Below are 23,756 nucleotides of genomic sequence, written 5' to 3' on the forward strand. Positions count from 1 at the left end.
CGGTACGGCTCGGTTCGGTACGGCACGCTTTGGCGCTTTTCCACTGCATGGTACGGTACGGCTCGCTTTAAATGGTACCACCTCTGTTGAGGTTCCAAGCGTACCGTACCGATACTAAAATGTGACGTGAAAACACTGCAGATCACTGATTGGTCAGACAGAATCATCACTACCAGCGTCATTGTATTTACGACACGAGACACTAAACCCGCTAGATTTAATAGCCAGTAGACAACAGCCAACGCTGTAGCGCCTGTTTTAAAAGTATTTGCTTCAAAAAAAAGAGTATAAACTTCAAAAAAAGAAATGGCTGAATCGTGGTCAGTGGACGAGGTGCACATTCCTCTCGTTGGTTGCCGAGGAGTGGATGGGGAAACACGGAATGAAAAATTTGCATTTAATATGATGATATCATGGTAGTAGAGACGGCAACTATAACGATCAGTCCCACCCACTTTGAAGCGGTACTAACTGCAGTGGAAAAGCAACCGAACTAAAGCGAGCCGAACCGAGCCGTACGTGCACTGAAGCATTCCTCGCATTCCATTCATTCCTAAGGGGGTCAGATTGACCTGTGAGGGAAAGGTTTGTCACTTTTTTAGATTTCAACCACAAAACTGCTCGAATCCATTCAATTTTTTTTGTGTATTCGTGGTTCAAGTGCGACAAAAGTCCTGGGGTCTTGGACCCCTCTGATGAACACTCGATAAAAAAAATTAAATAAAAAAAGAGTTTTGGTTCAGAATGACCCGAGGGAAGGATGAGGTTAAAGTCGTGATGAAACAGACGTAGCATCAGATCTTTTGCTCTGTAGTGTAAGTGATTATATAAAAAGAAAAAATGTTGTGCGGGACTTGGTTGTGTGCATCAGTTGTTGATTGGATGTTGAGATGTGGGCGTGGCACTCAGAAGTGTATGCAGATGAGCGTGAGCATGTAGGGGCGGAGCTTAATCGCACTAAACGATTGGAGAATCCTGAATACGTCACCAGAAGATCCAGTTACGACAGTCTGATTAAACATTACAAGGTTAAAACTTTTAAAAAAGGAAACATGCACGGATTCATTGTTATCAATAAGATTTATAACGTGCATTAAGAAAATAAAGTGAATTATCAGTTCATGAAAGGCTCTGTCGAATGAACACGTGTAGCCAAACGAGGACGAAAAGGTTTGACATACTCTTTTATTTTGTCCTGTGTTCCAGGGCCTTCCGTGGGAAACACATCAGCCTGGTGGTGCGGTTTCCCAATCAGGGGCGTCAGGTGGACGACCTGGACATCTGGTCTCACACCAACGACACCATCGGCTCCGTGCGCCGCTGCGTTCTCTCCCGCATCAAAGCCAACAGCACACACACCAAAGTGGAGCTGTTCATTGGAGGAGAGATCGTGGACCCTGCTGACGACCGCCGGCTGATTGGACAGCTGAACCTCAAAGATAAAACTGTGAGCTTTACACACTTCTGTCATTTAAAGGGATAGTTCACCCAAAAATTAAAATTAGCCCATGATTTACATGATTAAGTCATCTTAGGTGTTTATAACATTCTTCTTTCAGACGAACACAATCGGAGGTATATTAAAAAATGTCCTGGCTCTTCCAAGCTTTATAATGGCAGTGAATTGCTGTTTCTGTTTTGAAGTCCATAAAAGTGCGTCTATCCATCATAAAAGTGCATCTGTCCATCATAAAAGTGCATCTGTCCATCATAAAAGTGCATCTGTCCATCATAAAAGTGCGTCTGTCCATCATAAAAGTGCGTCTGTCCATCATAAAAGTGCGTCTGTCCATCATAAAAGTGTGACTATCCATCATAAAAGTGCATCTATCCGTCATAAAAGTGCGTCTATCCATCATAAAAGTGCGTCTATCCATCATAAAAGTGTGACTATCCATCATAAAAGTGCATCTATCCATCATAAAAGTGCATCTATCCATCATAAAAGTGCATCTATCCATCATAAAAGTGCGTCTATCCATCATAAAAGTGCGTCTATCCATCATAAAAGTGCGTCTATCCATCATAAAAGTGTTTCCCTACCATTGTTTTAGGGGGGCAGCCCCCAAATTATGGACTTCAAAACACAAACGGCCATTCACTGCCATTATAAAGCTTGGAAGAGCCAGGACATTTTTTATATAACTCTGATTGTGTTCGTCTGAAAGAAGAATGTCATAAACAGGGTGAGTAAATCATGGGCTAATTTTCAGTTTTGGGTGAACTATCCCTTTAACACATGTTTCTGCTTAGATGTTTGAGGGGAAGCTTGTGCGTGTTCTGCTGTAACACTCGCCTGACTCTTTCTGTAGCTCATCACGGCGAAGCTCACGCAGGTCAGCGCCAACATGCCCTCGAGCCCCGACAGCTCGTCCGACTCGTCCACCGGCTCGCCCGGGACCCACGCCAACCACTACAGCGACGGGCCGAACCCCGAGGTGGAGGGCTGCTTACCAGGAGTGGTGAGACCCGTGTTTGTGCATCATGTGACCACCTCAGGCCTGAATATCTGCGCCAGATACATCTGTTTTTGTCCGACATTAGAGATTAGTTCATCTTTATAATGATGGATATTTTATTATATGTGCACATTTCCTGTTTTTACATTTAAGTTACCTCACATAAAACCTATAAATCTTTGAAGTGCCCCTATTATGGTTTTAATAAATGTAATAACTCTATTTTAGAATGTAAATTAATAGTTTTTGTCTCTAAAACAAAGTGATTCTGAGCTGAAACGAGTCGTCAGTAATTCAGTCTCTGCTGATCCTGCGCAGGTTTGTAACTCATTAGCATAATGCCAGCCTGTGGTGTTGATTGGCTGAGCAGTGTCTCTTAGCCCCGCCCTCAAACACTGTAGTATATCTGAGACTGGAGAGTTTGGTTCGTGTTGTTCGTGTGGAGAAGACGCTGTTTTCTGAGATTGATACGGTAAAACCCACGCCATCGTCACTGTTCGAATCACTGAGATCAAGAGCTGAGATTCAGATATGATAATGAGCGTTTGCTTTGACCAATCACAGCAGAGCAGCTCTCAGAGAGGCGGGGTTTTCTGCATTTCTCATCCGAAGCGCAGAATAATCGGTCCTCAGTCCTGTTGACACGTGTGTTTCTCCTCTCCTCAGATCATGTCTCTGCATCTGCGCTACATCTCCTTCCTGTGGCAGATCGCGGATCTGGGCTGCACCTTAAACATGCCGTTACTGCGCGACGGAGCTCGAGTGCTCATGAAGCTCATGCCTCCAGGTACCAGCCGAGCCCGAGCCGTGCCGTGTGATGCTGGAAGCGCTGCTGAAACCTGTGTCTTGTGTTCACAGATACCACTACAGTGGAGAACCTCCGGGCGACGTGTTTGGATCACGCTAAGCTGGGAGAGAACAGTCTGAGTCCCACTCTGGACTCGCGCTTCTTCGGCCCTTCCGCTTCACAAGTGCTCTACCTCACTGAGGTATCTTCATGTTCTGTCACGCTGAGGGATGCGCCGATACCGATAATTCTTTACATTCGAAAGCTGATAACCGATATATTGGCCGATAAATCTAAATTCAAATTTTGATATCCTGTATACATAAACAAAACTTCAACATTAATCAAACATATACAATACAGTAGCCTAGTTTAAACCAGTGTAAGATTCCTTAACTTTTTAAATTAATTTTACACTCCTATGGCCAACGTTCTTTATTAAAAAATGGTAACACTTTATAATAAGGTTTCGTGCCATGGATAAATATAAATAACGTGAATTTATATATTTATATTTGCATGTGGTGTTGGCGGACTAGAGCTAATATAAATATAGCAGTTGCATGTTTTTTAGGTCATTTATGGACTATAAGTGTTAATCTGTAGATTGCGCATTTATGTGTTACGTTAAGTGTTTCCCGCGTGAGGTACTTTGTGTTGTACGTTGCCATGACGTTCACGCGTGCACGAAACTACTACGATGGAACCTCAACGTTTCACAGACACACCGTGAAACATTTTTGCATTGAAACATTGAATGAAACTGAAGGCTGTTGCATGAGCCGAAGCTCTTTTCAATAAAATCCATGCAAAAGTTAATGTCAGATCATTTTAGAAAACAGCATCATAGGATGTACCGAATATTCTTCAGTTTTATGCAAAACAGAAATACGACAAATGGAATATCAGATCTCTGTCATGTGGCCAAAAATAATTGGGAAAAAAAGACACTTTTTTGCATAGTTGTGTTTGACACATAAAAACTATAACAATGTATCTTGTAAGGAAACACAATGTAACCTTGCTCTCACTTGAAATGAGTCCCACATTAAGAACCCTGTGCTGGGCTGATGCTGCAACAGATCTCTCTTCCAAGACAGATTCTCTCTCTCTCTCTCTCTCTCTCTCTCTCTCTCTCTCTCTCTCTCTCTCTCTCTCTCTCTCTCTCTCTCTCTCTCTCTCTCTCTCTCTCTGTGTCTCTCTCTCTCTCTCTCTCTGTGTCTCTCTCTCTCTCTCTCTCTCTCTCTCTCTTTCTCTCTCTCTCTCAAATTCAAATGAGCTTTATTGGCATGACTTGTACAGTATTGCCAAAGCATTGGCCATTACATAAGCAATGAACAAATAATCAATAAAGTCAATAAATCAATCAGTAAACAAATGCATGAATACATTTATATAAACAAGAAAAAGAAAAAAAAAACACACCTGTAACCCTAACCCTTGTACATTTGTACCAACATTCAGACAAGATGAGAATGATTCTGACTGTGGTTTTGTCCACTGGCTGACTCTCGTAGTTTGTGGCTGTCACATATTTTGCTGCTGTTGTGATTGAGCTGGAGTCCTCACCCAAAATATGATTTAATTTTTCTGAATTTGGTAGTGCCATAAAATTTGGTTCTAGTTGTTGGAATCTAGTGAAATAGTCTGATCTAATGCTGTGATAGTGATCATAGTGTATCAGGAAGTGTTCTTCTGTCTCCACCTCTCCCTGAGAACACAGTCTCTGCTCACACACACACACACACACACACACACACACACACACACACACACACACACCTCCCTCTGAGAGCACAGTGAACACAGTCTCTGCTCACACACACACACACACCTCTCTCTGAGAGCACAGTGAACACAGTCTCTGCTCACACACACACACACACACACACACACACACACACACACACACACACACACACACACACACACACACACACACACACACACACACACACACCTCTCTCTGAGAGCACAGTGAACACAGTCTCTGCTCACACACACACACACACACACACCTCTCTCTGAGAGCACAGTGAACACAGTCTCTGCTCACACACACACACACACACCTCTCTCTGAGAGCACAGTGAACACAGTCTCTGCTCACACACACACACACACACACACACACACACACACACACACCTCTCTCTGAGAGCACAGTGAACACAGTCTCTGCTCACACACACACACACACACCTCTCTCTGAGAGCACAGTGAACACAGTCTCTGCTCACACACACACACACACACACACCTCTCTCTACAGCCAGACTGTGGTCACTCACACACACACACACACACACACACACACACCTCTCTCTACAGCCAGACTGTGGTCACTCACACACACACACACACACACACACACACCTCTCTCTACAGCCAGACTGTGGTCACTCACACACACACACACACACACACACCTCTCTCTACAGCCAGACTGTGGTCACTCACACACACACACACACACACCTCTCTCTACAGCCAGACTGTGGTCACTCACACACACACACACACACACCTCTCTCTACAGCCAGACTGTGGTCACTCACACACACACACACACACACACACACACACACCTCTCTCTACAGCCAGACTGTGGTCACTCACACACACACACACACACACACACCTCTCTCTACAGCCAGACTGTGGTCACTCACACACACACACACACACACACACACCTCTCTCTACAGCCAGACTGTGGTCACTCACACACACACACACACACACCTCTCTCTACAGCCAGACTGTGGTCACTCACACACACACACACACACACACACACCTCTCTCTACAGCCAGACTGTGGTCACTCACACACACACACACACACACACACACCTCTCTCTACAGCCAGACTGTGGTCACTCACACACACACACACACACACACCTCTCTCTACAGCCAGACTGTGGTCACTCACACACACACACACACACCTCTCTCTACAGCCAGACTGTGGTCACTCACACACACACACACACACACACACACCTCTCTCTACAGCCGGACTGTGGTCACTCACACACACACACACACACACACACACCTCTCTCTACAGCCAGACTGTGGTCACTCACACACACACACACACACACACACACCTCTCTCTACAGCCAGACTGTGGTCACTCACACACACACACACACACACACACACCTCTCTCTACAGCCAGACTGTGGTCACTCACACACACACACACACACCTCTCTCTACAGCCAGACTGTGGTCACTCACACACACACACACACACACACACACCTCTCTCTACAGCCAGACTGTGGTCACTCACACACACACACACACACACACACCTCTCTCTACAGCCAGACTGTGGTCACTCACACACACACACACACACACACACACACACCTCTCTCTACAGCCAGACTGTGGTCACTCACACACACACACACACACACACACACCTCTCTCTACAGCCAGACTGTGGTCACTCACACACACACACACACACACACACACACACCTCTCTCTACAGCCGGACTGTGGTCACTCTCTCACACACACACACACACACACACACACACACACACACACACACACACACACACACCTCTCTCCTACAGCCAGACTGTGGTCACTCACACACACACACACACACACACACACCTCTCTCTACAGCCAGACTGTGGTCACTCACACACACACACACACACACACACACACACACACACCTCTCTCTACAGCCAGACTGTGGTCACTCACACACACACACACACACACACACACCTCTCCTCTACAGCCAGACTGTGGTCACTCACACACACACACACACACACACACACACACACCTCTCTCTACAGCCAGACTGTGGTCACTCACACACACACACACACACACACACACACACACACACACCTCTCTCTACAGCCAGACTGTGGTCACTCACACACACACACACACACACACACCTCTCTCTACAGCCAGACTGTGGTCACTCACACACACACACACACACACACACACCTCTCTCTACAGCCAGACTGTGGTCACTCACACACACACACACACACACACCTCTCTCTACAGCCAGACTGTGGTCACTCACACACACACACACACACACACACACACACCTCTCTCTACAGCCAGACTGTGGTCACTCACACACACACACACACACACACACACACACACACACACACCTCTCTCTACAGCCAGACTGTGGTCACTCACACACACACACACACACACACACACACACACACACCTCTCTCTACAGCCAGACTGTGGTCACTCACACACACACACACACACACACACACACACACACCTCTCTCTACAGCCAGACTGTTGTCACTCACACACACACACACACACACCTCTCTCTACAGCCAGACTGTGGTCACTCACACACACACACACACACACACACACACCTCTCTCTACAGCCAGACTGTGGTCACTCACACACACACACACACACACACACACACACACACACACACACCTCTCTCTACAGCCAGACTGTGGTCACTCACACACACACACACACACACACACACACCTCTCTCTACAGCCAGACTGTGGTCACTCACACACACACACACACACACACACACACCTCTCTCTACAGCCAGACTGTGGTCACACACACACACACACACACACACACACCTCTCTCTACAGCCAGACTGTGGTCACTCACACACACACACACACACACACACACACACACACACCTCTCTCTACAGCCAGACTGTGGTCACTCACACACACACACACACACACACACACACACACACTCCTCTCTCTACAGCCAGACTGTGGTCACTCACACACACACACACACACACACACACACACACCTCTCTCTACAGCCAGACTGTGGTCACTCACACACACACACACACACACACACACACCTCTCTCTACAGCCAGACTGTGGTCACTCACACACACACACACACACACACACACACCTCTCTCTACAGCCAGACTGTGGTCACTCACACACACACACACACACACACACACACCTCTCTCTACAGCCAGACTGTGGTCACTCACACACACACACACACACACACACACACCTCTCTCTACAGCCAGACTGTGGTCACTCACACACACACGACACACACACACACACACCTCTCTCTACAGCCAGACTGTGGTCACTCACACACACACACACACACACACCTCTCTCTACAGCCAGACTGTGGTCACTCACACACACACACACACACACACACACACACACACACACCTCTCTCTACAGCCAGACTGTGGTCACTCACACACACACACACACACACACACACACCTCTCTCTACAGCCAGACTGTGGTCACTCACACACACACACACACACACACACACACACACACACACCTCTCTCTACAGCCAGACTGTGGTCACTCACACACACACACACACACACACACACACACACACACTCCTCTCTCTACAGCCAGACTGTGGTCACTCACACACACACACACACACACACACACACCTCTCTCTACAGCCAGACTGTGGTCACTCACACACACACACACACACACACACACACACCTCTCTCTACAGCCAGACTGTGGTCACTCACACACACACACACACACACACACACACCTCTCTCTACAGCCAGACTGTGGTCACTCACACACACACACACACACACACACACCTCTCTCTACAGCCAGACTGTGGTCACTCACACACACACACACACACACACCTCTCTCTACAGCCAGACTGTGGTCACTCACACACACACACACACACACACACACACACACCTCTCTCTACAGCCAGACTGTGGTCACTCACACACACACACACACACACACACACACACACACCTCTCTCTACAGCCAGACTGTGGTCACTCACACACACACACACACACACACACACACACACCTCTCTCTACAGCCAGACTGTGGTCACACACACACACACACACACACACCTCTCTCTACAGCCAGACTGTGGTCACTCACACACACACACACACACACACACACACACACCTCTCTCTACAGCCAGACTGTGGTCACTCACACACACACACACACACACACACACACACTCCTCTCTCTACAGCCAGACTGTGGTCACTCACACACACACACACACACACACACACACTCCTCTCTCTACAGCCAGACTGTGGTCACTCACACACACACACACACACACACACACACACACTCCTCTCTCTACAGCCAGACTGTGGTCACTCACACACACACACACACACACACACACCTCTCTCTACAGCCAGACTGTGGTCACTCACACACACACACACACACACACACACTCCTCTCTCTACAGCCAGACTGTGGTCACTCACACACACACACACACACACACACACACACCTCTCTCTACAGCCAGACTGTGGTCACTCACACACACACACACACACACACACACACACCTCTCTCTACAGCCAGACTGTGGTCACTCACACACACACACACACACACACACACACACACTCCTCTCTCTACAGCCAGACTGTGGTCACTCACACACACACACACACACACACACACACACCTCTCTCTACAGCCAGACTGTGGTCACTCACACACACACACACACACACACACACACACACCTCTCTCTACAGCCAGACTGTGGTCACTCACACACACACACACACACACACCTCTCTCTACAGCCAGACTGTGGTCACTCACACACACACACACACACACACACACACACACCTCTCTCTACAGCCAGACTGTGGTCACTCACACACACACACACACACACACACACACCTCTCTCTACAGCCAGACTGTGGTCACTCACACACACACACACACACACACACACACCTCTCTCTACAGCCAGACTGTGGTCACTCACACACACACACACACACACACACACACCTCTCTCTACAGCCAGACTGTGGTCACTCACACACACACACACACACACACCTCTCTCTACAGCCAGACTGTGGTCACTCACACACACACACACACACACACACACACACCTCTCTCTACAGCCAGACTGTGGTCACTCTCACACACACACACACACACACACACACACCTCTCTCTACAGCCAGACTGTGGTCACTCACACACACACACACACACACACACACACACACCTCTCTCTACAGCCAGACTGTGGTCACACACACACACACACACACACACCTCTCTCTACAGCCAGACTGTGGTCACTCACACACACACACACACACACACACACACACACACACCTCTCTCTACAGCCAGACTGTGGTCACTCACACACACACACACACACACACACACACTCCTCTCTCTACAGCCAGACTGTGGTCACTCACACACACACACACACACACACACACACTCCTCTCTCTACAGCCAGACTGTGGTCACTCACACACACACACACACACACACACACACACACTCCTCTCTCTACAGCCAGACTGTGGTCACTCACACACACACACACACACACACACACCTCTCTCTACAGCCAGACTGTGGTCACTCACACACACACACACACACACACACACACTCCTCTCTCTACAGCCAGACTGTGGTCACTCACACACACACACACACACACACACACACACACCTCTCTCTACAGCCAGACTGTGGTCACTCACACACACACACACACACACACACACACACTCCTCTCTCTACAGCCAGACTGTGGTCACTCACACACACACACACACACACACACACACACACACACACTCCTCTCTCTACAGCCAGACTGTGGTCACTCACACACACACACACACACACACACACACACACACACACTCCTCTCTCTACAGCCAGACTGTGGTCACTCAGCCTGTACTTGGTCAGGGTCTTTCTCATTTTATGCTCTTTCACACAGCTCAGGTATTCTGCTGGTGTATAGTCTCTTTTCAGGTGTAAATAGAGTTCCATCTTCTTTTGTGATTTAGTAGCATCTTTCCAATAGGTAATGTAATTTTGTTTTTGTAATTTAATAATTTGGTTGGGCCAGATAGTGCAGTGCTGGTCTGGCTGTAGTTTCAGCATGAGCTGTGAGAGTGCGCTCCGGTGCCGGTTCTGCTCCTGACACCGCAGGGCCTCAGCCTGGTATGAGCTCGGGTCACTGCGCTCCGGTGCCGGTTCTGCTCCTGACACCGCAGGGCCTCAGCTGGTATGAGCTCGGGTCACTGCGCTCCGGTGCCGGTTCTGCTCCTGACACCGCAGGGCCTCAGCCTGGTATGAGCTCGGGTCACTGCGCTCCGGTGCCGGTTCTGCTCCTGACACCGCAGGGCCTCAGCCTGGTATGAGCTCGGGTCACTGCGCTCCGGTGCCGGTTCTGCTCCTGACACCGCAGGGCCTCAGCCTGGTATGAGCTCGGGTCACTGCGCTCCGGTGCCGGTTCTGCTCCTGACACCGCAGGGCCTCAGCTGGTATGAGCTCGGGTCACTGCGCTTCAGGTGCTGGTAGAACTTCACAGCTCTTTTTTGGATAGTGATCAGCAGGGGGTATTGTCCTAATTCAGCTCTGCACGAGTTGTTTGGTGTCGCTCTGTTTACTTTTAGGATGCTTTTACAAATTTGGGTATGCAGAGTTTCGATTTCCTCTTTTTCCCATTTTGAGAAATCTTGGGTTTTCAGAGGTCCCCATATCTCACTGCCATACAGAGCAATGGGTTCAATTATTGCTTTTAGGATTTTTAGCCAGGTTTGAATTGGAATTTCATGCCGAATAGTGTTTTTAATCATGTAGAAGACTCTCATTGCTTTCGCTTTCAGTTCATTCACAGCCAGATTAAAGTTCCCTGTTGAACTCAGCTTTAGTCCCAGATATGTGTATTCGTGGGTGTGTTGGAGGACTTGGTTTCCTGCTTTGAAGACATATTTATTTTCCCTACACCTGGATCTATTTTGAAAAATCATTATTTTTGTTTTAGCTAAGTTAATTTTGAGAGCCCACGTTAGACTGAATGTCTCTACGACGTCGAGGAGCTGTTGTAGTCCCTCTTTTGTTTCTGACAAAATGACTAGATCATCTGCAAAGAGGAGACATCTGACCTCTGAGTCCGTCAGGGTTGGGCCGGGGGCAGTGGAGTTATTTAATGCTTTGGCTAATTCATTTATATAGATGTTAAATAGAGTGGGGCTCAATGGGCAACCTTGTCTGACTCCTTGATTTTGGGGGGAAAATTCTGTTCGACTATTCCCTATTTTTACAGCACATGTGTTGTTTTTATACATGGTGTTTATCAGATCAAATGTTTTCCCTCTCTCTCTCTCTCTCTCTGTCTCTCTCTCTCTCTCCTCTCTGTGTCTCTCTCTCTCTCTCTCTCTCTCTCTCTCTCTCTCTCTCTCTCTCTCTCTCTCTCTCTCTCTCTCTCTCTCTCTCTCTCTCTCTCTCTCTCTCTCTCTCTCTCTCTCTCTCTCTCTGTGCTCTCTCTCTCTCTCTCTCTCTCTCTGTCTCTCTCTCTCTCTCTCCCTGTCTCTCTCTCTCTCTCTCTCCCTGTCTCTCTCTCTCTCTCTCTCTCTCTCTCTCTCTCTCTCTCTCTCTCTCTCTCTCTCTCTCTCTCTCTCTCCTCTCTGTGTCTCTCTCTCTCAGGTGGTGTATGCGCTGCTGATGCCCGCCAGTGGCACGCTGGGAGACGACGCCTGTGACTTCCAGTACAACTTCCTGAAGAGTGGTGGTCTTCCGCTCGTACTGGGAATGCTCACGAGGAACAACTTCCTTCCCAGTGCGGACATGGAGACGAGGCGCGGCTCTTACCTGAACGCCCTCAAGATCAGCAAACTCATGCTCACCGCCATCGGGTTCGGGCACGTGAAGGCAGTGGCAGAGGCGTGCCAGCCTGTGGTGGAGGGCACCAACCCCGCCTCTCCGGTGCGACTTACCCCGACACAACTTACCCCACTGACTTACCCCCACACAACTTACCCCCACACAACCTCACAGCAGTGTTAGTTTTGACAGCAAATATAGTCATAGTCTTTTGACACAAATGCCATTTAGTTTTAGTCATATTTAAGTCATCTGAACTGTTTTAGTTCTAGTCTAGACTTAGTCGACTAAAATATAATGGGTTTAGTTCAATTGTAATGCATTAATTTAGAATTTCTCTAAAATGTCCAAACCCATATACTCTCGGAGAAAACATCTATTAACCTGTTTTAAACTTTGAACAGGCAAAACAGACAAAAAAACATTAAAAAAAATATACTGTGACATAAAAAAAAAATCTTAAATAAAACCACTTCTCCTGAAGTAAAGCACAGTCTTCTTCTCAATGCATTCTTTATAACAACTTGCATACATCACGTTTTATTCTTTCAAGCAGATTTATTTGTATAAATTAAATATAATGAATCAGGATATCAGGATCCTACGTCAATAGATTTTTGTCATAGTTTTTGTCATTCAAAACTGGTTTTTATTTAGTTGTCGTCTCGTTTTCTTCTGTGAAAAAATGAAAATAAATGACTAAAATTATTCATCAACGAAATTAATCCTTCCTCTGGCTGACGTATTTCCTCTAATGCTGATGTGACTTCCTGTTTGTCTTCCAGATAAACCAGGCGACTCACGATCAGGCTCTGGTTCTGCAGAACGCTCTCCAGAACATTCCCAATCCCGGCTCCGAGTGCATGCTGCGCAACGTGGCCATCCGATTGGCCCAGCAGATCTCTGACGAGGTCCTGATCTTCCCCGCTGTAATCTTGCAGGATGAGATCTTGTAAACACGTGTCACACTGATCTTTGTTGTTTTCCCACATCGTACAGAACTTCTTCCAGGCCTCGAAGTACATCCCGGATATCTGTGTGATCCGCGCCGTGCAGAAGATCGTCTGGGCTTCGGGATGTGGGATGGTGCATCTGGTCTTCAGCTCGAACGAAGAGATTAGCCAGATCTACGAAAAGGCAGGATTCACGGCTCAATACCAATGTCCTCAGTTAAAGGTGCACTGTGTGATGTTTAGCGGCATCTAGTGGTGAGGTTGTGAACTGCACCCAACAGAAGTTACGGTGGCCAACAGGAAGTGATGTCGTCGTCTGAGACAGCAGAGAGTAGCCAGTCAGCAATGAGGTTTCTTTACAAAGATGAATGAAGAAATTAGGTCTACTTAATTATTCAGTAAAACTATGTTATTGTGAATATTATTGTTACTTGTTCATCATTGTGTCAGTGTTTTATCCGCTGGCTTTAGCTGAAGCTTCTTATCATGAAGAACAACATAGTGACGAACCGCGTTTGTCCGTTCAGGGCCACCGTAGAAACATGTCGATGTAAGCGGTGTGTGTAGAGAGAAAGGCCTCATTCTAACCTAATAAACACACACGGTTCGTTAAGATCTTTATACACCACTGAAAACATAGTTATGAATATGATATTGCATTTCTGTCAACAGATCCTCCTGAATATTACACACCGCACTTTTAAACGTACATGTGTTGTTCTTTAGACGAATGCGGGGAACGAGCCTGACGCTGAAGACGAGCAGGTTTGCTGTGAGGCGCTGGAGGTCATGACCTTGTGTTTCGCTCTGCTCCCGACGGCCCTCGACACGCTCAGCAAAGAGAAGGCGTGGCAGACCTTCATCATCGACCTGCTGCTTCACTGCCAGAGCAGGTGTGTGTTCACAGACAGAGCAGGTGTGTGTTCACAGACAGAGCAGGTGTGTGTTCACAGACACAGAGCAGGTGTGTGTTCACAGACACAGAGCAGGTGTGTGTTCACAGACACAGAGCAGGTGTGTGTTCACAGACACAGAGCAGGTGTGTGTTCACAGACAGAGCAGGTGTGTGTTCACAGACACAGAGCAGGTGTGTGTTCACAGACAGAGCAGGTGTGTGTTCACAGACAGAGCAGGTGTGTGTTCACAGACACAGAGCAGGTGTGTGTTCACAGACAGAGCAGGTGTGTGTTCACAGACAGAGCAGGTGTGTGTTCACAGACAGAGCAGGTGTGTGTTCACAGACAGAGCAGGTGTGTGTTCACAGACAGAGCAGGTGTGTGTTCACAGACAGAGCAGGTGTGTGTTCACAGACAGAGCAGGTGTGTGTTCACAGACAGAGCAGGTGTGTGTTCACAGACACAGAGCAGGTGTGTGTTCACAGACAGAGCAGGTGTGTGTTCACAGACACAGAGCAGGTGTGTGTTCACAGACACAGAGCAGGTGTGTGTTCACAGACAGAGCAGGTGTGTGTTCACAGACACAGAGCAGGTGTGTGTTCACAGACAGAGCAGGTGTGTGTTCACAGACAGAGCAGGTGTGTGTTCACAGACAGAGCAGGTGTGTGTTCACTGCCAGAGCAGGTGTGTGTTCACAGACAGAGCAGGTGTGTGTTCACAGACAGAGCAGGTGTGTGTTCACAGACAGAGCAGGTGTGTGTTCACAGACAGAGCAGGTGTGTGTTCACAGACACAGAGCAGGTGTGTGTTCACAGACAGAGCAGGTGTGTGTTCACAGACAGAGCAGGTGTGTGTTCACAGACAGAGCAGGTGTGTGTTCACAGACAGAGCAGGTGTGTGTTCACAGACAGAGCAGGTGTGTGTTCACAGACACAGAGCAGGTGTGTGTTCACAGACAGAGCAGGTGTGTGTTCACAGACAGAGCAGGTGTGTGTTCACAGACAGAGCAGGTGTGTGTTCACTGCCAGAGCAGGTGTGTGTTCACAGACAGAGCAGGTGTGTGTTCACTGCCAGAGCAGGTGTGTGTTCACAGACAGAGCAGGTGTGTGTTCACAGACAGAGCAGGTGTGTGTTCACAGACACAGAGCAGGTGTGTGTTCACAGACAGAGCAGGTGTGTGTTCACAGACAGAGCAGGTGTGTGTTCACAGACAGAGCAGGTGTGTGTTCACAGACAGAGCAGGTGTGTGTTCACAGACACAGAGCAGGTGTGTGTTCACAGACAGAGCAGGTGTGTGTTCACAGACAGAGCAGGTGTGTGTTCACTGCCAGAGCAGGTGTGTGTTCACAGACAGAGCAGGTGTGTGTTCACTGCCAGAGCAGGTGTGTGTTCACAGACAGAGCAGGTGTGTGTTCACAGACACAGAGCAGGTGTGTGTTCACAGACAGAGCAGGTGTGTGTTCACAGACAGAGCAGGTGTGTGTTCACTGCCAGAGCAGGTGTGTGTTCACAGACAGAGCAGGTGTGTGTTCACAGACAGAGCAGGTGTGTGTTCACAGACAGAGCAGGTGTGTGTTCACAGACACAGAGCAGGTGTGTGTTCACAGACACAGAGCAGGTGTGTGTTCACACACAGAGCAGGTGTGTGTTCACAGACACAGAGCAGGTGTGTGTTCACAGACAGAGCAGGTGTGTGTTCACAGACACAGAGCAGGTGTGTGTTCACAGACAGAGCAGGTGTGTGTTCACAGACAGAGCAGGTGTGTGTTCACAGACAGAGCAGGTGTGTGTTCACAGACACAGAGCAGGTGTGTGTTCACAGACAGAGCAGGTGTGTGTTCACAGACACAGAGCAGGTGTGTGTTCACAGACAGAGCAGGTGTGTGTTCACAGACACAGAGCAGGTGTGTGTTCACTGCCAGAGCAGGTGTGTGTTCACAGACAGAGCAGGTGTGTGTTCACAGACAGAGCAGGTGTGTGTTCACAGACAGAGCAGGTGTGTGTTCACAGACAGAGCAGGTGTGTGTTCACAGACAGAGCAGGTGTGTGTTCACAGACACAGAGCAGGTGTGTGTTCACACACAGAGCAGGTGTGTGTTCACACACAGAGCAGGTGTGTGTTCACAGACAGAGCAGGTGTGTGTTCACAGACAGAGCAGGTGTGTGTTCACTGCCAGAGCAGGTGTGTGTTCACTGCCAGAGCAGGTGTGTGTTCACAGACAGAGCAGGTGTGTGTTCACTGCCAGAGCAGGTGTGTGTTCACAGACAGAGCAGGTGTGTGTTCACAGACAGAGCAGGTGTGTGTTCACAGACACAGAGCAGGTGTGTGTTCACAGACACAGAGCAGGTGTGTGTTCACAGACAGAGCAGGTGTGTGTTCACAGACAGAGCAGGTGTGTGTTCACAGACACAGAGCAGGTGTGTGTTCACAGACAGAGCAGGTGTGTGTTCACAGACAGAGCAGGTGTGTGTTCACAGACAGAGCAGGTGTGTGTTCACTGCCAGAGCAGGTGTGTGTTCACTAGAGCCCGACCGATATGGATTTTTGGGCGCCGATGCCGATACCGATAAAAAAAAGCCAGATACCGATATATCGGCCGATATTATTTATGTGTATATTATAATACAGTAGCAATATTATTTATGTGTATTATAGTACAGTAAGTTTGGACACACTTTCCAATTGGTGTGTACAAACTTTTGATGGGTACTGTATATAGAATACACAGTATAAACAGAATAAATATATAAACGTTTTGCAATGATCACTCAAATGTGGTGATCAAACACTTGTGTGACAAAGATATGTAATGGAGGCAGGGTGAATGATAGAATGAGAATTTGAGCTGTAACCAAACTAGTTTGCATTGCATTTTATATTATATTATATTCTAAATACTGTTGCATAATCTTCACTAACGACTTTGTCTTTTAATTTAGTCACGTTATTTAAAACATAACTTATAAATATATCAAAAGTGTCACTGACAAAACCTTATCTTCTATTTTTAATCTTAATTTCTCTAATATCTACCAGTGGAGGAAGAACTCAGATCTTTTTAGTAAAGTAAAATTAATAATATAATGAAAACGTTTATAATTACATATGTACAGTAGTTTTATACTATTTTAAATAAGTAGTAAGCAAAATGTACTAAACGTGAAACTAGGCTATAGGGCTGGACCCGAATATTCGAATATTCGTTCGGTGGGTTGGTATTCGATTTGAAAATTTGACATTCGTTTTTTTTTTTCACATCTGGGATCCCCCGCGAAACGGTTCTCATTCGCGCTTGAATAAGGCCGGCGACACACTGACTGCGTGGCATGGCCGTTTTTATTTCGGCTCCCATGTTAACAGGTTGGAGTTTGCACACTGCCTGCGTGAGACGCGTCTCTCAGGCGCGGCTCGAGCCACGCGGAAAACGCATGCAAGCTAGAAATAGAACTGAAGCGCAAGTGTTCCAGCAACGGGAGTGTTCTCTGGCTAGAGCGCAGAACAGCGGAGTTTGTATGGACGAAGTGCATGTCTGAGCTTGTGTTTTGGGTTAAGCTGTGTTGCTTTGACATTGTGGAAAATGGAATAATAGAAACAAAATGTATTAGCCTTTTTACCCGTTATTATCAATCTAAATTAATCTCGTTTTTTAATTTAACTTAATTTCGTTTTTCTTTATTTAAATTTCGTTTTTTCTTTATTTAAATTTCGTTTTTCTTTATTTAAATTTCGTTTAATTTCTTTATTTAAATTTCGTTTTTCTTTATTTAAATTTCGTTTTTCTTTATTTAAATTTCGTTTAATTTCTTTATTTAAATTTCGTTTTCTTTATTTAAATTTCGTTTTCTTTATTTAAATTTCGTTTTTCTTTATTTAAATCTACCCTTTACTGTGTCAGTAATTTTGTTAGTCAGAAAAATATTAGACTACCTTAAAAGTATTGCTTAATTTAACAGACCTGTGTGTGTGCGTTTTATATCACTAATGCAGTGTCCATTCTCGGACGCATTCTCTGCCTGTGAGGTGCGCCGCTTCCCGCTCGCGCTGTTCTGTAGTTTACTAAAAGTGTATTAATTCTGAACGTGTCGCGTCTCGCGTGTCCATCTGGCTACTCTTAATGCAAAATGGCCCTATATAAAGTGTTATAATTACATAAATTATTGGAATATTGCTTGATGTTGTAACGTAGCAGAATGAGCTTTAACACTGTGTCGCTTTAACACTGTGTCTACATGGACGCGTTATTTTTTTGCCACTTTTGCCTGTTCTTTGTGACAGCTTTTAGGTGCTTTATTGGCAGCGCCATCCTTACATAAATCACTGCACGCTGCATTTTTTTAAATATTAATTTATCGGCCATTATAAATGCCGATACCGATAGTTAGGAAAATGCCTAATATCGGCCGATAATATCGGCCCGCCGATATATCGGTCGGGCTCTAGTGTTCACTGCCAGAGCAGGTGTGTGTTCACTGCCAGAGCAGGTGTGTGTTCACTGCCAGAGCAGGTGTGTGTTCACAGACAGAGCAGGTGTGTGTTCACAGACAGAGCAGGTGTGTGTTCACAGACAGAGCAGGTGTGTGTTCACAGACAGAGCAGGTGTGTGTTCACAGACAGAGCAGGTGTGTGTTCACAGACAGAGCAGGTGTGTGTTCACAGACAGAGCAGGTGTGTGTTCACAGACACAGAGCAGGTGTGTGTTCACTGACAGAGCAGGTGTGTGTTCACAGACAGAGCAGGTGTGTGTTCACAGACAGAGCAGGTGTGTGTTCACAGACAGAGCAGGTGTGTGTTCACAGACAGAGCAGGTGTGTGTTCACAGACAGAGCAGGTGTGTGTTCACAGACAGAGCAGGTGTGTGTTCACAGACAGAGCAGGTGTGTGTTCACTGACAGAGCAGGTGTGTGTTCACAGACAGAGCAGGTGTGTGTTCACTGACAGAGCAGGTGTGTGTTCACAGACAGAGCAGGTGTGTGTTCACAGACACAGAGCAGGTGTGTGTTCACAGACACAGAGCAGGTGTGTGTTCACAGACACAGAGCAGGTGTGTGTTCACAGACAGAGCAGGTGTGTGTTCACAGACACAGAGCAGGTGTGTGTTCACAGACACAGAGCAGGTGTGTGTTCACAGACACAGAGCAGGTGTGTGTTCACAGACACAGAGCAGGTGTGTGTTCACAGACACAGAGCAGGTGTGTGTTCACAGACACAGAGCAGGTGTGTGTTCACAGACAGAGCAGGTGTGTGTTCACTGCCAGAGCAGGTGTGTGTTCACAGACAGAGCAGGTGTGTGTTCACAGACAGAGCAGGTGTGTGTTCACAGACAGAGCAGGTGTGTGTTCACTGCCAGAGCAGGTGTGTGTTCACTGCCAGAGCAGGTGTGTGTTCACAGACACAGAGCAGGTGTGTGTTCACAGACACAGAGCAGGTGTGTGTTCACAGACACAGAGCAGGTGTGTGTTCACAGACAGAGCAGGTGTGTGTTCACAGACAGAGCAGGTGTGTGTTCACAGACAGAGCAGGTGTGTGTTCACTGCCAGAGCAGGTGTGTGTTCACAGACACAGAGCAGGTGTGTGTTCACAGACACAGAGCAGGTGTGTGTTCACAGACACAGAGCAGGTGTGTGTTCACAGACAGAGCAGGTGTGTGTTCACAGACAGAGCAGGTGTGTGTTCACAGACAGAGCAGGTGTGTGTTCACAGACACAGAGCAGGTGTGTGTTCACAGACACAGAGCAGGTGTGTGTTCACAGACACAGAGCAGGTGTGTGTTCACAGACAGAGCAGGTGTGTGTTCACAGACAGAGCAGGTGTGTGTTCACTAGCTGGTGTTCGGAGGATTCCAGCATCCCCAGTGTGTGTAGGGCCGATTGATCCTCGCGTGTCGGTTAAAAAAGACAGAATTTTCTTATTTCAGTGAAATTAATATACGATACTAGTACTGTATTTTAGTTCGATAATGTTTTTTATTTAATATTTTGTATTTTTAGGGGATTTTATGGTACTAAATTATATTTATGCTGTATTTACAATCCATTTATTCACTTTTTGAGCATAGACAGGAAAATTAAATTTCCAAATTAAACTGTGGTAAATCTTGAACGCTTTAGAGCGACAGACTGAAGTTTGATCTCTTTTCAAAGACGACCCTTGGCAGATTATTGCTGAAGTGAAAAATGTTTTAAAAAGTGAACTTTAAAAAAGTTACAGAATTTTACGCTTATTGTTATGACAAATTTGCATAGTACTATTTAAAAAATTTATATGAAATATATATTTTCAAAAACATGTTTTACTCTAAAACTGTGAGAAAATCAAAGCCATAAATCTAAACAAGTTGTGCTCCAAATATGAGCCTTATATCTCAAAAAAGGATCTATCAGTGAGATGTTGTTCGGTTGCAGTTCCAAACGCTTCCACTAGAGGAACTTCCTCTCCCATTCATTTCCAATGCGCTCATTTCTGACCGTGAGGAGCACAAGTGTTTCAGGACCATTTAACCTGTTCGAATCATGTTAGCGTGACGTTTAACATGAGACCAGAAACTGCGTGGTGTGAAGACTGAGGTGCTAAAGAAGCGTTGTGTTTTCCTCAGAGCGGTGCGTCAGATGGCACAGGAGCAGTTCTTCCTCATGGCCACCAGGTGCTGTATGGGCCACCGACCGCTGCTGTTCTTCATCACCCTCCTCTTCACTGTCCTGGGAGTGAGTACAGCCGTCACGCAGAAGGGTTGACCCATGATGCAACATGTTTAGATGCCGTTATTAATTGCTTGCTGCTGTTTCAGAGTACGGCTAAAGAAAGAGCGAAGCACGCTGGCGATTACTTCACGCTCTTACGCCACTTGCTCAACTACGCGTACAACAGCAACATAAACCTGCCCAACGCCGAGGTGCTGCTCAACAACGAGATCGACTGGCTCAAGAGAATACGAGTGAGTTCACATTCACAGCTCCTCGAGCCGGAGCACGAGAGCGATGTTTAACTCTTGGGTCTTCATGTGCGTTCAGGACGAGGTGAAGAAGACGAGCGAGACGGGTGTGGAGGAGACCATCCTCGAGGGCCATCTGGGCATCACTAAAGAACTGCTGGCCTTTCAGACGCCCGAGAAGAAGTTCTACATCGGCTGTGAGAAAGATGGTGCTAATCTAATAAAGGTGAATGTCCTATTCATGTAATATTCTACAACATTATTGATCTCCTGCATTGACACCATTATATGAGAACTGAGCTGGACGATGACATCACGGTATATATATATATATATGAACTAAACTGCTTTGAAACAGTCAGTATTATAAAAAGCGCTGTATAGATAAAGCTGATTGACTATAACTTGATTATTTTATACAGATTTGTTGTAAAAAGACTTAATTTGTCCCTGGCTTCATCTCTGGTGTGTGTCCCTCACAGGAGCTGATTGATGACTTCATCTTCCCGGCGTCTAACGTGTACCTGCAGTACGTGAAGAGCGGCGAGTTCCCGGCGGAGCAAGCTATCCCAGTGTGCACCAGTCCGGCCTCCATCAGCGCCGGCTTCGAGCTGCTCGTGGCGCTCGCTGTCGGCTGCGTGCGAAACCTCAAGCAGATCGTCGACACGCTCACGGACATGTACTATCTAGGCACGTGTTATCACCTTCTCAGCTAATCAGCTGCTAGGAAGGTCTCTCCCGACCCTCCTGTACAGAATCGGGCATGTTAGCTTTCAGTGTATCATTAGCTGTCTCCATCCACCGGAATTCCAAATTCTAAAAATGTGCATAAAAAAACGTATGCGCTCAATTGAGACACTGATGTCATCGTATAAACTACGATTAAAACCCATTTACCTAATAGATCCGTCGATGTGTAACGAAAACCTCATGTGGCTTTGGCTCAGCGGAGGCTGTGATTGGATACCTGGAGTATCCAGTGGACCAATGGCGTCGCAGCGTCTCTAATGTTGGTTTGGTGTTTCTGAAACGCCGGAGTCAAAGTGTGTGTTCAGAATGATGTGGTGTAACTCCCTCCAGAAGCGTCTCACACACGAGTGTGTTCCCGAACACCAGCATCCGAAGGCCAGAGAACACGACAGCGCTTACTGTGTTCGTCTGACGCTCGAGACACACTCGTTTATGATGGAGGGAGAAACAGCCGACTGCAGAAACACACTTTTATTAATGCTTTATTCCAACTTTACGCATTAGTTAAACTTGCAGCTTCGGATGGGAGCACAGCTAATGAGCCTCATTCACGTAAAGCCTGAACTGAAGCATGTCTTGTCTAGCGGTGCGTTCTGCTGCTGTCTCCGGAGTGTGTAACGCGTGTGTGTTGTCTCAGGGTGCGAGGCTCTGACGGAGTGGGAGTATCTTCCTCCGGTGGGGCCGAGGCCGAACAAAGGCTTCGTGGGTCTGAAGAACGCGGGAGCCACATGCTACATGAACTCGGTGATCCAGCAGCTCTACATGATCCCGCACATCCGGAACGGGCTCCTGGCCATCGAGGGCACCGGCAGCGACATCGACGACGACACGTCCGGGGACGAGAAGCAGGACAACGAGGTACAAACTGCACACGTGTCACTCGACCGCACCCTAAACCCTTAGGCCTCGTTCAGACTGTCAGTCCAAATCCGATTGGAATCCGATCAGGGATAGTTAGTGTGAACGGTTAAAAATCACATGAAATTCGATCTGTACAAATCCGTTTCAAGCTGCATTCATATGTGACCCTGGACCACTAAACCAGTCACAGGAAATTGAAATTTAGACATTGTCTAAAAGTTGAATAAATAAGCTTCCCACTGATGTATGGTTTGTTGATATATAAATAATAAATAAAGCGTCTCATCCCAGCCTCCGGTTCTGCCTCAGAGGACGCGTAGTCCAGAGCACGGCTACACATTTACATGTTGCCAGACTGAAAT

At 47.1% G+C, this 23,756-nt stretch overlaps 1 protein-coding gene across 9 annotated transcripts in view; it reads left to right on the forward strand.

Annotated features, from left to right (window-relative positions):
* Positions 1 to 23,756, forward strand: part of LOC311092394 (ubiquitin carboxyl-terminal hydrolase 9X-like) — a 74,912-nt gene that overhangs the window by 34,556 nt on the left and 16,600 nt on the right. For all 9 annotated transcript variants that reach the window (XM_084129083.1, XM_084129088.1, XM_084129081.1 and 6 more), the window contains exons 20-32: positions 1,207 to 1,447; positions 2,313 to 2,462; positions 3,126 to 3,246; positions 3,318 to 3,448; positions 12,829 to 13,107; positions 13,791 to 13,916; positions 14,005 to 14,142; positions 14,685 to 14,851; positions 21,448 to 21,556; positions 21,640 to 21,786; positions 21,863 to 22,009; positions 22,266 to 22,473; positions 23,171 to 23,391. In XM_084129083.1, coding sequence (XP_083985209.1) covers positions 1,207 to 1,447; positions 2,313 to 2,462; positions 3,126 to 3,246; positions 3,318 to 3,448; positions 12,829 to 13,107; positions 13,791 to 13,916; positions 14,005 to 14,142; positions 14,685 to 14,851; positions 21,448 to 21,556; positions 21,640 to 21,786; positions 21,863 to 22,009; positions 22,266 to 22,473; positions 23,171 to 23,391 — 2,185 coding nt within the window. The remainder of the gene's footprint in view (positions 1 to 1,206; positions 1,448 to 2,312; positions 2,463 to 3,125; positions 3,247 to 3,317; positions 3,449 to 12,828; positions 13,108 to 13,790; positions 13,917 to 14,004; positions 14,143 to 14,684; positions 14,852 to 21,447; positions 21,557 to 21,639; positions 21,787 to 21,862; positions 22,010 to 22,265; positions 22,474 to 23,170; positions 23,392 to 23,756) is intronic.

This window comes from Abramis brama (genome assembly GCF_963993115.1).
Source record: "Abramis brama genome assembly, chromosome: 11".
NCBI lineage: Eukaryota > Metazoa > Chordata > Actinopteri > Cypriniformes > Leuciscidae > Abramis > Abramis brama.